The 16,407-nt window shown below is 37.0% G+C and overlaps 1 protein-coding gene across 2 annotated transcripts in view; it reads right to left on the minus strand.

Annotated features, from left to right (window-relative positions):
• Positions 1-14,327: 14,327 nt before the first annotated feature.
• The window catches only part of acmsd (aminocarboxymuconate semialdehyde decarboxylase), a 41,646-nt gene continuing 39,566 nt past the window's right edge, over positions 14,328-16,407 (minus strand). Inside the window, exon 10 of one of the 2 annotated variants that reach the window (XM_069935197.1) lies at positions 14,328-14,706. In XM_069935197.1, the coding sequence (XP_069791298.1) occupies positions 14,695-14,706 (12 nt within the window). In that variant the 3' untranslated portion in view covers positions 14,328-14,694. Of the gene's footprint in view, positions 15,155-16,407 lie in introns of both variants that reach the window. The other variant, XM_069935196.1, reaches the window with a different exon arrangement.

Raw genomic sequence — 16,407 nt, forward strand, 5'->3', positions numbered from 1 at the left:
TGACACTTGTCATCACACTTTAGCTAGATGGAGATCAGTGTACCAGACAACAACTGTATCGCCCTCATCTGCGGGTTTGATAGTGAGGTTGGGATTGGTGCGAAGAGAGTGGAGGGCAGAGTGTTCTGAGGGGATGAGATTAGAATAAGTGAGGGGAGTGGTGAAGTCTCGGCAGCAGATGGAAATTTAAAGATCCAGAGTGAGCAGAAGGCCAGAATGAGGAGTTCAAAAGGAGGAAGGATTAAGGCAAGAGAAGGAATCTGTAGTGAGGGTGGAGAATCCTGGTTAAAAATGTTGGAATGGTGATGGAGCTGACAGAAGAGTTTGGTATCGTGGTGTGCGCAGAACTTGTTGAGGTGTGGGTGATGGAGTACAAAGAAGGTGAGAGCTCTACTGAGGATAGAATATTTCATCTTCAAGAGGAAAAGGTTGGAGGAGATGTTAAAGACCAGACAGGGATTGGAATGATGACCAGTGGGGTGGAGAGTGTTGGGGAGGAGGAGGAGGATGATGAGGAGGGTTGGAGGGATCTAGGGGAGAAGGGGAAAGTCAGGAGGTGGAGAGTGAGAGAGGCCAGAATGAGATTTCACAACAGAGGCTTGGTCCTGTAGTCCTCTGTGGCCTGAGGCAAGCATCTGACTCTTGAAGGACACCAGGTGAGTCCAGAACCTTTGGGTGAACGCATGGATCTTGCAGATGATAAAGTGGAGGAGGTCAGTGGCAGGTCGTGGCTTATGAGGTTTTGAGGTGTGGTAGTGAGAAAGTGAGGTTACGCTGGGATCTGCGCATGGAGGCGAAGATAGTCATAGGATAAGGCAAGAGAAACGAAGAGACAACAGCGCAGGTACCTGAGATCCTGGTGCAGGCCAAACTGGGATGCCCATAATCTGAGCTGGAAACTATGTGGCACAAGATGGCAGTAGAGGCAAATAGCCAGGAAGGACATATGGTTGTGGATGTGAGTTTGGGTGTGTACATGTAGAGCTTGAGAACAGCCGGGAGTGCAAAGGGGGAACAGCGAGAGTGGATCTCACAGAACTCCCTTTGAAGAGAGGAGGAGAACTGCTTCAGGGTAGGTGTTCTGACAATAACCACACCAGCAGTGCATGTATAAGACAGCTTTAATAAGCTAATATGTACACTAAGAGGTCTTGTCTCTGCAAGACGAACCTGGAAGGCTAGACTGTAGCTCTGGACTGCTTTATATACAAGGTCACCGGGATGACCCCTGGTGACCTAGTGGTGTAATTACATATCACCACAGTAGGCATCCCTTGAAGAGATTTCACAAAGCAAGAAAGTCTGCAATTGCTGTGATGGTAGTAAAAACAAAAATGCTGGAGGAAATCAGCAGGTCTTGCAGCATTCCAAGGAGGAGACGATATATCACCAATGTTTCAAGCCTGAGCCCTTCATCAAGGTATGAGTAAAAGCAGGCAGGCATCTGAATAAAAAGGCTGGGGGAGGAGGAGCACAGGCTAACAGGAAAAAAGTGATCATTGGGACTAACCACAAGCCATAGTGGTGGCAATGATGTAAATAGAAATTAATATAACAATGCAGAGTGATGGAAATGTATGGATACAAACTTAGGGTTGGAAGAGGCTTTGAATGGTTTTCCTTTTGTAAATAATTTACAGTGAATAAAGTCTATTTTTCATTGAAAAAAAAAGGTTGGTTATTTATCTTAACCTTCTATGGATGTTCAACCAGTTTACCTATCTCGGCTGCACCATTTCATCAGATGCAAGGATCGACAACGAGATAGACAACAGACTTTCCAAGGCAAATAGCGCCTTTGGAAGACTACAAAAAAGAGTCTGGAAAAACAACCAACTGAAAAACCTCACAAAGATTAGCGTATACAGAGCCGTTGTCATACCCACACTCCTGTTCGGCTCCGAATCATGGGTCCTCTACCGGCATCACCTACGGCTCCTAGAACGCTTCCACCAGCGTTGTCTCCGCTCCATCCTCAAAATTCATTGGAGCGACTTCATCCCTAATATCGAAGTACTCGAGATGGCAGAGGCCGACAGCATCGAGTCCACGCTGCTGAAGATCCAGCTGCGCTGGGTGGGTCACGTCTCCAGAATGGAGGACCATCGCCTTCCCAAGATCGTGTTATATGGCGAGATCTCCACTGGCCACCGTGACAGAGGTGCACCAAAGAAAAGGTACAAGGACTGCCTAAAGAAATCTCTTGGTGCCTGCCACATTGACCACCGCCAGTGGGCTGATATCGCCTCAAACCGTGCATCTTGGCGCCTCACAGTTCGGCGGGCAACAACCTCCTTTGAAGAAGACCGCAGAGCCCACCTCACTGACAAAAGACAAAGGAGGAAAAACCCAACACCCAACCCCAACCAACCAATTTTCCCTTGCAACCGCTGCAATCGTGTCTGCCTGTCCCGCATCGGACTTGTCAGCCACAATCGAGCCTGCAGCTGACGTGGACTTTTACCCCCTCCATAAATCTTCGTCCGCGAAGCCAAGCCAAAGAAAAGAAAGACTATGGATGTTGAGTGACCTGCTGAATTCCTCCAGTATTTTTGTTTTTACTACAGTCACAGTGTCTGCAGACTTTGCTGTTTCACCTCTATTCTTATGCTCACTTACTCTTGGAACCGAAGCAACCAGAGGTGACAACCTTTGGGGTTCTGCTCTTTAAAAGGCTACCTTGCTCTCTAAATTCTTTTAACTTTGTTGTTGGTACCATAACTAGTGGCACACCCCCACCCCCATCCCCTTCAGAATATCATGTAGCTGCTGATACCTCCTTGACTGAAGAACCAGGGAGATCGTATGTCAACTTGGAATCTCTTTTGTGGATACATAAATGCCTACCTATCTCCCCTTTGATAGAATCCTCCACCACTATCACTCTCCCACTTCTGTTCTTCCTTTTCAATGCAGCATTGCCCTTTGTGGTTCCACAGATGAGGCAGTTTTCTGAGAAGCCACCCAATAGCAACAGTATCCAACATGGTACACTTGTTTAAGAGGGAATTGACCACAGGTGATTCCTGCACTACCTGCCCGGCCTTCCTTTCTGCACCTGTGGAATCACCAACTCACTAAATGGTCTACCACATTTCTCACATTGTGTATAGCTAGTGAGTCCAGCTACGGATCTAAATGCTCTACAGGCTATCATACTTCCTTCAGGTGTAGTCTTCAGAAACATTGGAAATATTCTTGATCTCGCATCTTACCACTGCTCTCTCCTCCAAAGACTTTATGACTACTCTCTTTGATAAAAACAGCAAGATGGCTGGGTGGGGGGGGGGAACCTAGGCTCTGTCACCATCGTCACCAAAACACAACAGTCACCAACACTAGCACTTATCTCTCAAACTTAATGATCCTAATGCTTCAGCAAGAGCTGCTGTTTCACTGAAGCCTCTTAGGTCTTGTTGCCCACTCTCTCAGACACTTATTTTATATCTTGTTATTGCTGACCTTCCAGGGGCAAAATAGATTTATTTTGCCACTTCTGTATTATTTCATAAGTGATAGCCATTGCCTGTTTTGCCATCATACCTTTCATTATACAGTAAAACCCCCAGTTATCCAGAATTCAAGCAACCGGCAACCTCAAGCAACTGGGGAAAAATGACTAGAGGAAAACAAACAAATAAATAAATAAATAGATGTATAATTTCAATAATTTTCAAATTGTAAATGTTCCCTGAAGTAACACATAAAACTTTAGTGCAGATGGGAGCAAATATTCTGCCACTGGAATGCTTTGTTCATGCTTTGTTCAGGGCAGCTGTTTGAATAAAGTTGTGTGAAACAACTATGGCATCACCCAGGATGAAGAGCTGGTGGATGCCACTCATCGTAGGAGTGATTCTCTTAAAGTGTCTCCTTATCCTTGCTTTGTATGTTATTAAGTATATTAGTAAGGCTTTATCTCTAAACTTGGGGTGTGGGAGGGCTGATGGGTTAATTATCTATAATGGTGCTGTTCGTCTTTTGGGCGGTTCCGTGGAGGGAGAGATATCTGCAAATGCGCTGATGGTTAAATGTTTTCAAAGAATGTGACTGAAAATAAAGTAAAATGTTTTAAAGTTTATATATTCATGCAAGTGAAGTTTGTTCAGTCTAAGCACAATATAATATTTTGGTCTTTTAAGTTGTTTATTCTTTTTTTAAATTTTTTTTATTTTTCACACCATAAACCACATTGACCAAGATACATACATTTTCCTTTTCAAATATATACAGTGTCATTTTCTCCCCACCCTCCCTACCTCCCCCCCCATTCATTTAAAGTAAAAAATCTAAGATACATTAAACCAGTCAAACAATGTTGTCATTCAATAAAAATAAACAAGAAATTCCACTGAGTCAATTCTTTTCATTTCCTTCTCCTTTTGTTAATTTAGGTGGTAGATGTCCCCGGTAGGTTTTCTCTATTGTGTTTCATGTATGGCTCCCATATTTGTTCAAATATTTCAATATTATTTCTTAAATTATATGTTATTTTTTCTAATGGAATACATTTATTCATTTCTATATACCATTGTTGTATTCTCAAATTATCTTCCAATTTCCAGGTTGACATAATACATTTTTTTACTACGGCTAGAGCTATCTTAACAAATCTTTTTTGTGCACCATCCAAATCAAGTCCAAATTCTTTGTTTTTTATGTTACTTAGGAGGAAGATCTCTGGGTTTTTTGGTATATTGTTTTCTGTAATTTTATTTAATATCTGATTTAGATCTTCCCAAAATTTTTCTACTTTCTCACATATCCAGATTGCATGAATTATTGTTCCCATTTCTTTTTTACAACGAAAATATCTGTCAGATACTGTTGGGTCCCATTTATTTAACTTTTGAGGTGTAATGTATAGCCTGTGTAACTTATTGCTTGTATCATACGTAACCTCGTATTTATTGTATTTATCATCGTTCCAGAGCATAACTTCTCCCATATTTCCTTCTTTATCTTTATATTTAAATCTTGTTCCCATTTTTGTTTAGTTTTACCATTTGTTTCCCCATTCTCCTTTTCTTGCAGTTTAATATACATATTTGTTATAAATCTTTTGATTATCATTGTATCTGTAATCACATATTCAAAGTTACTTCCCTCTGGTAACCTCAGACTGCTTCCTAATTTGTCCTTCAAGTAGGATCTCAATTGGTAATATGCCAACACTGTATCTTGAGTTATATTATATTTATCCTTCATTTGTTCAAAGGATAATAATCTATTTCCTGAAAAACAATTTTCTATTCTTTTGATCCCTTTTTTCTCCCATTCTCTAATGGAAAGGTTATCTATTGTAAAAGGGAGAACCTGATTTTGCGTCATTATTAGTTTTGGTAATTGGTAATTTGTTTTATTCCTTTCTACATGAATCTTCTTCCAAATATTGAGCAGATGATGTAATACTGGAGAACTCCTACGTTGTACCAATTTTTCATTCCATTTATATAATATGTGTTCAGGTATCTTTTCCCCTATTTTATCTAGTTCTAATCTAGTCCAATCTGGCTTTTCCCTTGTTTGATAAAAATCTGAAAGGTATCTTAATTGTTCGGCTCTATAATAATTTTTTAAGTTTGGCAGTTGTAAGCCTCCTTGTTTATACCATTCTGTTAATTTATCTAGTGCTATCCTCGGTTTCCCCCCTTTCAATAAAAATTTCCTTATTATTTTCTTTAGCTCCTTGAAGAATTTCTCTGTCAAGTGTATTGGCAATGCCTGAAATAGGTATAGTATCCTTGGGAAAATGTTCATTTTAATACAGTTTATCCTTCCTATTACTGTTAGTGGTAAATCTTTCCAATGCTCTAAATCACCCTGTAATTTTTTCATTAGTGGATAATAATTGAGTTTATATAGATGGCCGAGATTTTTATTTATTTGTATACCTAGGTATCTTATTGCTTGCATTTTCCATCTGAATGGTGATTCCTTCTTAAATTTTGAGAAATCTGCATTATTCATTGGCATTGGTTCACTTTTATTTACGTTAATCTTGTAACCCGACACTTCTCCATATTCCTTCAATTTCTTATATAATTCTTTTATTGATAGTTCTGGTTCTGTTAAGTATACTATAACAACATCCGCAAATAAACTGATTTTATATTCCTTATCTTTTATTTTTATCCCTTTTATATTATTTTCTGTTCTTATCAATTCTGCTAGTGGTTCTATAGCTAACGCGAACAATAAGGGTGATAGTGGGCAACCCTGCCTTGTTGATCTACTTAAATTAAATTGCTTTGATATATATCCTTTACTGTCACTTTCGCCAATGGCCCCTTATATAATGCTTTAATCCAATTAATATACTTCTCTGGTAAACTGAATTTTTGCAATACTTTGAATAAATAATTCCATTCTACTCTGTCAAAGGCCTTCTCTGCGTCTAAAGCAACTGCTACTGTTGGCGCTTTACTCCCTTCTACTGCATGAATTAAGTTAATAAATTTACAAATATTGTCTGTTGTCCGTCTTTTTTTTAATAAATCCAGTTTGGTCTAGATTTACCATTTTAGGTACATAATCTGCTAATCTGTTTACTAATAGTTTAGCTATTATCTTATAATCTGTGTTAAGTAATGATATTGGTCTATATGACGCTGGTGCGAGTGGATCTTTCCCTTGCTTTGGTATTACTGTAATTATTGCTGTTTTACGTGAATCTGGTAAGCTTTGTGTTTTGTCAATCTGGTTGATTACTTCCAGGAGGGGAGGAATTAATAAATCTTTAAATGTTTTATATTCTATTGGGAATCCATCCTCTCCTGGTGTTTTATTATTTGGTAGTTTCTTTATTATCTCTTGTATTTCTACTATTTCAAATGGTTCTGTTAATTTATTTTGTTCCTCTATTTGTAATTTTGGTAGTTCAATTTTAGTTAAAAATTCATCTATTTTGCCTTCTTTTCCTTCATTTTCAGTTTGGTATAATTGTTCATAGAATTCTCTAAAGTTTTCATTAATCTCCATTGGATTATATGTGATTTGTTTGTCTTTTTTCCTTGATGCCAATACCATTTTCTTAGCTTGTTCTGTCTTAAGCTGCCATGCTAGAATTTTGTGCATTTTTTCCCCTAGTTCATAATATTTCTGTTTTGTCTTCATTATGTTCTTCTCCACCTTATATGTTTGTAGTGTTTCATATTTTATTTTTTTATCTGCCAATTCTCTTCTTTTAGTTGTATCTTCCTTCATTGCTAATTCTTTTTCTATATTTACTATTTCCCTTTCCAACTGCTCTGTTTCCTGATTGTAGTCCTTCTTCATCTTGGTTACATAACTTATTATTTGCCCTCTAATGAATGCTTTCATTGCATCCCATAGTATAAACTTATCTTTCACTGATTCCGTATTTATTTCAAAGTACATTTTAATTTGTCTTTCAATGAATTCTCTAAAATCCTGCCTTTTAAGTAGCATGGAGTTTAATCTCCATCTATACATTATTGGAGGGATGTCCTCTAACTCTATTGTCAATATCAAGGGTGAATGGTCCGATAGTATTCTAGCTTTATATTCTGTTTTTCTTACTCTATCTTGCATACGAGCTGATAACAAAAATAGGTCTATTCTTGAGTATGTTTTATGTCTACCCGAATAATATGAATATTGCTTTTCCTTTGGGTGTTGTTTCCTCCATATATCCAAAAGTTGCATTTCTTGCATCGATTTAATTATAAATTTGGTTACTTTGTTCTTTCTGTTAATTTTTTTCCCAGTTTTATCCATATTTGAATCCAAATTAAGGTTGAAATCCCCTCCTATTAATATGTTCCCTTGCGTATCTGCTATCTTCAAAAAAATATCTTGCATAAACTTTTGATCTTCTTCGTTAGGTGAATATAGATTGAGTAGATTCCAAAACTCCAAATATATCTGACATTTTATCATTACATATCTCCCTGCTGGATCTATTATTTCCTCTTCTATTTTAATTGGTACATTTTTACTAATTAATATAGCTACTCCTCTTGCTTTTGAATTATACGACGCTGCTGTTACATGTCCTACCCAATCTCTCTTTAATTTCTTGTGCTCCAATTCAGTTAAATGTGTTTCTTGCACAAATGCTATATCAATTTTTTTATTTTTTCAGTAAATTTAGCAGTTTCTTCCTTTTGATTTGGTTATGTATTCCGTTAATATTTAAAGTCATATAGTTCAACGTAGCCATTTCATACTTTGTTTATCTTCCCTTTCCGTTTCTCCATCATCACCTTTCCTTCTTATCCATTTCTGCTTTCTTGTTTTGAACACTTTATAAGACAACATTTCTAAAACATCAAACATTTTCCTTATTCTCCTATTTAAAACTTCTTTAACCCCATTCTCCCCTCCCCCTCCTGAGTTGCCCTTTATCCCTTGTCGGGCAACCATATCTCCCCTCTCCATTTGGATTTGCGAATTCACTCGCAAGCGTCAACTGATTTTGCAGTGACCGTAACTCCTCCCCACCCAGCCCCCCTGGAAAAGATTTCAATTTTCATATATAACAAAGGTCACTCTTTTAATTCCCTCCTTATTCCCTCTATTCCCTTTCATTCCCTTATTAATTTTTATCTATACTCCATATATTTTCCTCTAAATACGGATACACTCAGGTATACACATATATACATACACATCTATATATATATATATAATATATATATATATATATACATACCCATATACACACATACATATAGTTCGTGGTCATTTTTACTGTCATTACATGTCTTCATCTCTCTGCTTGTTTTGTAGTTGTTCTGCAAATTTTCGTGCTTCCTCTGGATCCGAGAATAGTCTGTTTTGTTGCCTTGGAATAACTATTTTAAGTACCGCTGGGTACTTTAACATAAATTTATATCCTTTTTTCCATAAGATCGTTTTTGCTGTATTGAACTCCTTCCTCTTCTTCAGGAGTTCAAAACTTATGTCTGGATAGAAAAAAATTTTTTGACCTTTGCATTCCAGTGGCTTTTTGTCTTCTCTTATTTTCTTCATTGCTTTCTCCAATATATTTTCTCTTGTTGTATATCTTAAGAATTTTACTAAAATGGATCTTGGTTTTTGCTGCGGTTGTGGTTTTGGGGCTAATGTTCTATGTGCCCTCTCTATTTCCATTTCTTCCTGTAATTCTGGTCTTCCTAGGACCCTGGGGATCCAATCTTTTATAAATTCTCTCATATTCTTGCCTTCTTCATCTTCCTTAAGGCCCACTATCTTTATATTATTTCTTCTATTATAGTTTTCCATTATATCTATCTTCTGATCTAACAGCTCATGTGCCTCTTTAACTTTTTTATTAGATTTCTCTTTTAAGTCCTCTACTTCCATTTCTACGATTATTTCTCGTTCTTCCACATTATCCACTCTTTTTCCTATCTCTGATATGACCATTTCTATTTTATTCATTTTTTCTTCTGCACTCTTAATTCTTCTTTTTATCTCATTAAATTCTTGTAATTGCCATTCTTTCACTGATTCCATATATTCTTTAAAAAAAGATATATCCATTGTCCTGCCGTTCTCTTCTTCTTCCATTTCTCTATGTTCTTCTTTTTCTTCTTCTTCCTCTGGGTTGGCCATCTGTTGTTTCCTTGTTTTCTTTTTGCTCTCTTCTTTCTTGTTGTCGTTATTTTCTACGTTCTGCTCCTGTTGCTGTGTTGCAGCTGTCACTTTCAGCTGTGGAGATCGACTCCGCAGCTGTTCCCCCCTCCCGTCAGTGTATTTTTTTTCATGCGCATCGTGCATGCGTGACTCCTCACGCATGCGCGGTTGCGCACTTTTACTCGGCTCCGCGAGCCATTTTTGTAGTCCCGAGCTCGGGACTTCCACTGATCTTAGGGAGCGGGCTTCTCTCTCCACGGCGGGCCTCCTCGGACAGATAAGGCCTTCACCTTCTTCTTCCGACGTTCTTTCATCTTCTCTTCTTCCCGTTGTTTTCGACTTTTCTCTCTTCGCTGCCATTTTCTTCTCACTTTTATTTTTACTTTGTTTTAATTTTTACTCTTGTACCTTTGTGTTTTGTGCGTTTTTTTTCAACTTTTCCAGAGAGGGCTGGAATTCCCTGACCGGCCACTACTCCATCACGTGACTCCTCAAGTTGTTTATTCTTAATGCGGGTATATTAGTTAGGCATTGTCAGCACCTGGAAAACTCACTTCTCTGGCATTGTAGGTTTTACTGTATCCCAACCAATCACAGCTAATTCTCCTTTCATTATCTTTAAGATTTTCTTTGTTTATATTTTGTATTGAGTAACATCACTTTCAAAATCAATGTATAATTTTAAATAAAAAGAGAATGATGTGGAAGATGGTAAGTTCATGGATTGGTATATTATTTACTATTAAAAAGAGGGAGATATTGGATGTCATGATACTCAGAAGGGTTGGTAAATCTTCAGGACCAGATGAAATCTTTCCTAGGATGCTACAGGAATCAAGGGAGATCAATATTTGTGAAAATGTTTCTGTTTCTCATGTTCTTCTGTAGAAGGTTAAAAACTTTATATGGTAAATAATTTTTTTCAGACTATTTTATAGGACATCTGTCAGATAAGTCAATTTTATTTCATGTCCAATGAAAGGTAGGTGACAGTTAATGCCCTGTGGCATTTATAAAAGATTGGATCCCCAGGGTCCTAGGAAGACCAGAATTACAGGAAGAAATGGAAATAGAGAGGGCACATAGAACATTAGCCCCAAAACCACAACCGCAGCAAAAACCATTTCCCAGAAAAAGACAACACTGACAAGAAGTTATTTTCAGGTTGCCATGAATTCATTTTTGTGACTGGAACCAAAGTTGCCAGTAGAACTCTAATGTCAGCCCAAATGCATAGATCAACAGGATCAAACACTTCATATTTAAGTGGTTTATGTCCATAGATGTTTATACCTTTCATCAAGATCATCTGAGATGCTTTTATGTTTCTGTGAAGCACCTTGTAATCTTTTCCTATATTTTAATTTGCTATGTAAATATTGTTTCGTCTGGCATTTGGGGGACTCAAGGGTATTTGAGAAATATTTTACGCATCACTAATGCTTAAACTTAAATAAGTTATAAACCCAAACAAAAGTGGGAAAAAGATTTAAACATAAAGATAAAAAATGAAACATGGGAAAAGTTATGCTCTGGAACTATGAAGAATATAATAAACACAAGGTTACGTATGATACAGTATAATTGGTTACACAGGTTATATATCACACCCCAAAAGTTAAAAAAATGGGATCCAACATTATCAGATAGATGTTTTCACTGTAAGAAGGAAATGGGAACAAGAGTACTTGCAATTTGGGGATGTGAGAAAGTGAAAAAGTTTTGGGAAGATCTAAATCAGGTATTAAATAAAATCACAAAAAGCAACATACCAAAAAACCCAGAGATCTTTCTTCTAAGTAATATAAGAAGTAAAGAATTAGGCCTCAAACTGGATGAAGCACAAAAAAAGATTTATTATGATAGCCTTAGCTGTAGCAAAAAATGTATAATGTCAACTTGGAAATCAGAAGAGAGCCTGAGAGTACAGCAATGGTACATGGAAATGAATAAATGTATTCCATTGGAAAAAAATAACAGAATTTAAAAAATAAAGTCACATTATTTGAACAAATTTGGGAAGCGTACACGGAACATAACAGAGAGGGTTTGCCTCGGACCTCCACCCCCTAAAATGATAAGAAGACAAAATGACTTGATCCAGTGTGTAAAAGTAGATGAGACAATTTTCTTGTTTATTTTCATTGTGGGATGACATTGTTTAATGGTTTTATTGTATTGTATATGTTGAACATTTAGTGGGTGGGGAGGGGGATGGGAAGGGGGGAGGGAAAAAGGGGAGAAAATGCCACTGTGTATATTTAAGAGGGAAATGTTTGTATGTATTTTGATTGATATGGTTCACAGTGTGAAAAATAAAAAAAAATTAAAATAAAATTAAAAAAAACTAATGTTTAAACTTAGTGAAACTTGTGCCATTCATGTACAGTTAAGGAAACTGTGGGTCATAATACACTCACTGGTTTGAACTCCTCAGAAAGCATGTTGTTTTACATTCCAGCTGACTTTTATGATGTGCAAGGAACTCGGGTGTTATTTGCCATGACTTTATCTTGGGAAGAATTTTCAGAAAAAAGGAATTCCAAGTTTTGAAGTCATGCAGCAGTTCTCCTCAGAGTTCATGGGAAATACAGGAAACCTGTATTGTAGTATTTCAGTCCTAAATAGCAAAACTGAACTACAATGCAAAGCTGAGATACAAAGTAAAGCTGAGCTGCATAACATGCAATTGTGGAGCATTCCCTAATGAGTTAAATATGTTGTTGGCTCACTTCAAACAGGGAATCAGCAGGGAGGTTACATCCACATCAACTATTGTAAACACTGTTACAACCATGGGCACTGCTGCAGTCAGGACAGCCTTCCTGTGGGTAAACTCTTGGAAAGTAAATGGCCTAGATGGAGTCCTGCGACCTGTCCTGAGAGCTTGTGCAGATTAACTGGCAGATATGTTAATAGATATCTTTAAACTCTCCCAGCAATGGACTGCTGTTCCCACTTGCTTCAAGAAAGCCACCACCATTACAGAAAACCACAATAATGGACCTAAATTATGTATGACCAGTGGCCCTGACATTCATTATCATGAAGTCAAACACTATAATTTATATGGCAAAGATACATAACCAATATTTTTGGCTATCAGGAAGTGCTTTGAGAGGCTGGCAATGGCTCACATCAATTCTAGCCTACTAGCCAGCCTTGATCCATTTCAATTTGCCGACACTCCAAACAGATCTATGGAAGACACCATTTCCCTGACTCTCCACTCAGCCCTGAATCCCTGTTTTTTGAAGAAGGAGGACATCTTGGATAATCTCATATGGAAGATCTTGTCCTGGCAGCAGATACGATGGAGAGGGCAGAATTATGAGGAAGGAATGGAATCCTTACCAGAGACAGGCAGTGAAAAGTTATAGTCAAAGTAGCTTTGGGAGTTGGTTGGAAATGTCTGTTGAGAGTGTCTCCTGAGGTGGAGGCAGAGATTGAGAAATGGGTGAGTGTTGGAAGAGATGGACTAAGTGAATTTGAGGTCAGGTGGAAGTTAGCAGCAAAGAGGTTAAAGTTGATGAGCTCATCATGGGTGCAGGCCCAAAACATTGATTGTACATAACTTTACCTCCCGTCAACGTTGCAAGACCTGCTGAGTTACTCTAGCATTTTTGTGTTTTTACGACAATCACAGCATCTGCATATCTTGTGTTCCACTCCAGTTAATTTTGCCATGACAGTATTTCTTTATGAGGATTGATGGCATGGGGGATGAATTAGATTGCAATCCTTGCAGAAAAATTAAAACAAATGTGCAAGATCACATACATTCTGTTGAAAATTTATGCTTATCTCTCATTTAGAAGTTTGGCATGCCCCGGTCTTGGCCATTAAATAATTTTAAAAGTAGACCAAGCAATAAAATTAAAACATAAATCTCAAAGTGTTTTTTTTTTAAATGTCATTGTAAAATTAAAACTAAGTTTAAAATGTATATTTTCTTTGACTTTCTGTTGAAATAACACAAGCCTTTCAGTTGAGCGCATAACAAATATTCTGCAATGATTTCCTGCTATTTGCTCTTCTCATTAAAATTAATTAGTAAATACTTTCTATTTGAAGCATTATGTGGTAGGAATGAAAAAAAACAAAATGTTGCAATTCATGAAAGACATAATCTTAATTAAACTTCTGAAGTACAGAATTGAACTCTTTCATTTATTGACAGTTGCATTTGATTGAGTGACATCAATAAGCTCCAATAAAACTAAAGTCAACGAAATTCAAGGTAAAATCTCTCCACTAACAAAGTTTGCTCATCTTCACACAAAATCATAGGGTGCTGTACCAGTTCCATCTATGGCCTTATTTGCACCATTGTAAGATCAGAAATAAGGGTATTTGCTCTAATATTTTCAATTTCATTCACAATTTTTTGCAAATTCTAGATTCCTTTATTATCATGTAATAGCACAGAACGGGTAATATTGCACAAAACTGCCTTCTGCCTGCCGTCATGAAGCAGCCTTTGCTTGCATGCGATAAGACTGACAAAATTCAGACATGACTCATAAGTGGTTGCAGCCAACGGGCCTTTCCAACTCAAAATTGAAATGTTTATTTCTATTGGTGCAGTAATACTGATGTACATAAGTATCATAGTTCTGCTCATAAGGGTTGTTTCCTTTGGCTCAGCATGCTCGGCAAGATTGATTTGAGTGATGATAATTACTGAACACTCATGCACTTCATGAATATTTCTTTGCAAACGGTAAAATAAAATGTGTTTTATTATGCTTTAATATTTATTGATACTGCATTTCAGGTACATAAAAACATGCCTCTGAATATTTCACATATATTTTGTCAACAGATTTACTTTCAAATTTAAGACTTAATTAAATATCAAAAACTGAAGCTGCACTTTTGCAAACAACATCAGGATATCCCAATCAGTCGATTACATAAGTTAAAAATGTAAGGTAGCAAGATGGATAAAGAAGTAGCCAAATCACAAGATGGCATAGCGATGTGATAATGAACAGGCAGTTTGCTTTGGTAATGATGCTTGAGGTCACTGAGGAGGTCTCTTGCAAAATAGTATAGCTCATTTATGTCCATCTCAGAGAACAAACAGGCTCAACATCTAATCTGAAAAATAATTATTGTGCACAAAAGAAATCGCAATGAGAACCTTGACAAAAAGTCTCTTCAGGAAAAATAGACAGGAAATTCCTGTGGCAGAATGTATTCAATTATTTTTCTTACTGTGAATTGTTGCAATTAATGCTGAAAATTTAAAGAGTTGGACAGTTAGTTCTGTTGTTCAAAACAAAGTAGAATTGGATCATTGTGAATAATTACAGTAAATTGTGAAGGTTTTAATTTCAAAACATATCATTTAACTTATCCCATGATCAGAAGTTGAAGAAAAGATGCTGCCTTTGGGTTATTCATCAAGCCAGACCCAGATCCAGCCATGCCTCATATAAAGTGGACATTCATTAATTGAGCAACAAAATATAATAAAAAATCATGCATCAAATTGACTCCTTTTAAGGCCAAGAAACTCCAATGCATTTTTGGCAAGGAGCTTATCCTGTAAAACAAATGAAACAAGGTTAAGATAAATATCTGAAAGAATTCCAGCAGTGTAAATATAAAGACAGAATACAGGTTGTCCCTGGGTTACAGATGCCCAACTTATAGACATACCTACATTTGTGGTTTTGATACCATTCATTGCAGTACAATAGGTATCTTTACCACATCAAGTAATTTTTGTGTATTTTCTGAGGTATGGACAAAATGAACTTATGGGAGTCTGTAAAAACCTATTCTTTTTTTTTCTTGGGTTTTATAATAAAGTAACAATCTTAAAATCATTTACTGCAAATGTTCAATATTTCACTGATGAAATAAAAAATCTTTCCATGATTTTTGTTACACAATTGCTCTATTTCTGTTTTTGACTGCACTTTCAGTTTTTGACTTGCTCTTTTTAAAAAATCGACTTTTACTCTATTTTTTCTTGCTCCTTTAAGTTAATTTTCTGTATTTACTGAATACGTTATCCAAAATATTAGATGACAAATAAAAATGGAACAAATTTTAATTCTGCCCAAGTCTTAAAAGAAGAAAGAGGGCAAACAATAGAATTGAGGAAAAGTCTAATTGGAGATGGATAAACCTTCCTAGAGTCAGGAGCAAATATTTGTGAAATATTGCGACATAAAGGGGCAACTGAGTAAATACAATTTGGAGCCTAGATTGGTGGGTTATGGTGAAGAGTAGTGGGTCAGGCCAAGAAATTGCATGGTTTTAGCCTGGTGTAGGACTCACTGGGTTAGATGGAAACATTGTTAAAAATTTCATGGAAGGGAAAGGCCTATTTGAAGCCAAATATTCAATCATTGCATTCCATCCTGTAGTAAGAAATTGCTACAGCAAGTTCATATGAATGCTAATTAATTGGAAGCAGTACAATGTTTTGTAGACTAATAAATGGAATGAGCAGATTTTGTTATGAGGAAAGATTGGACAGCTTGTATCCATGGGAATTCAGAAGAGAGGGTACTTGATCCTGAGGGATATTGACAGATTCAGGACTGGTTCAGATTCCCCAAACCAGACCACCATTTGTCCAATCCCCTTATACCTCTATCTCCCACACAGATGGTCTGAAAGCACTTCACTTATTCCTGGACCGAAGACCCGACCAGGCACCATCTATCACAACCCTCCTTGGCTTGGTAGAACTTGTCCTCACTCTAAATAACTTCTCCTTCAACTCATCCCACTTCCTCCAAATCAAAGGAGTAGCTATGAGTACCTGCATGGGTCCTAGCTACG

Source organism: Narcine bancroftii, chromosome 4 (genome assembly GCF_036971445.1).
Source record: "Narcine bancroftii isolate sNarBan1 chromosome 4, sNarBan1.hap1, whole genome shotgun sequence".
Classification (NCBI taxonomy): Eukaryota; Metazoa; Chordata; class Chondrichthyes; order Torpediniformes; family Narcinidae; genus Narcine; species Narcine bancroftii.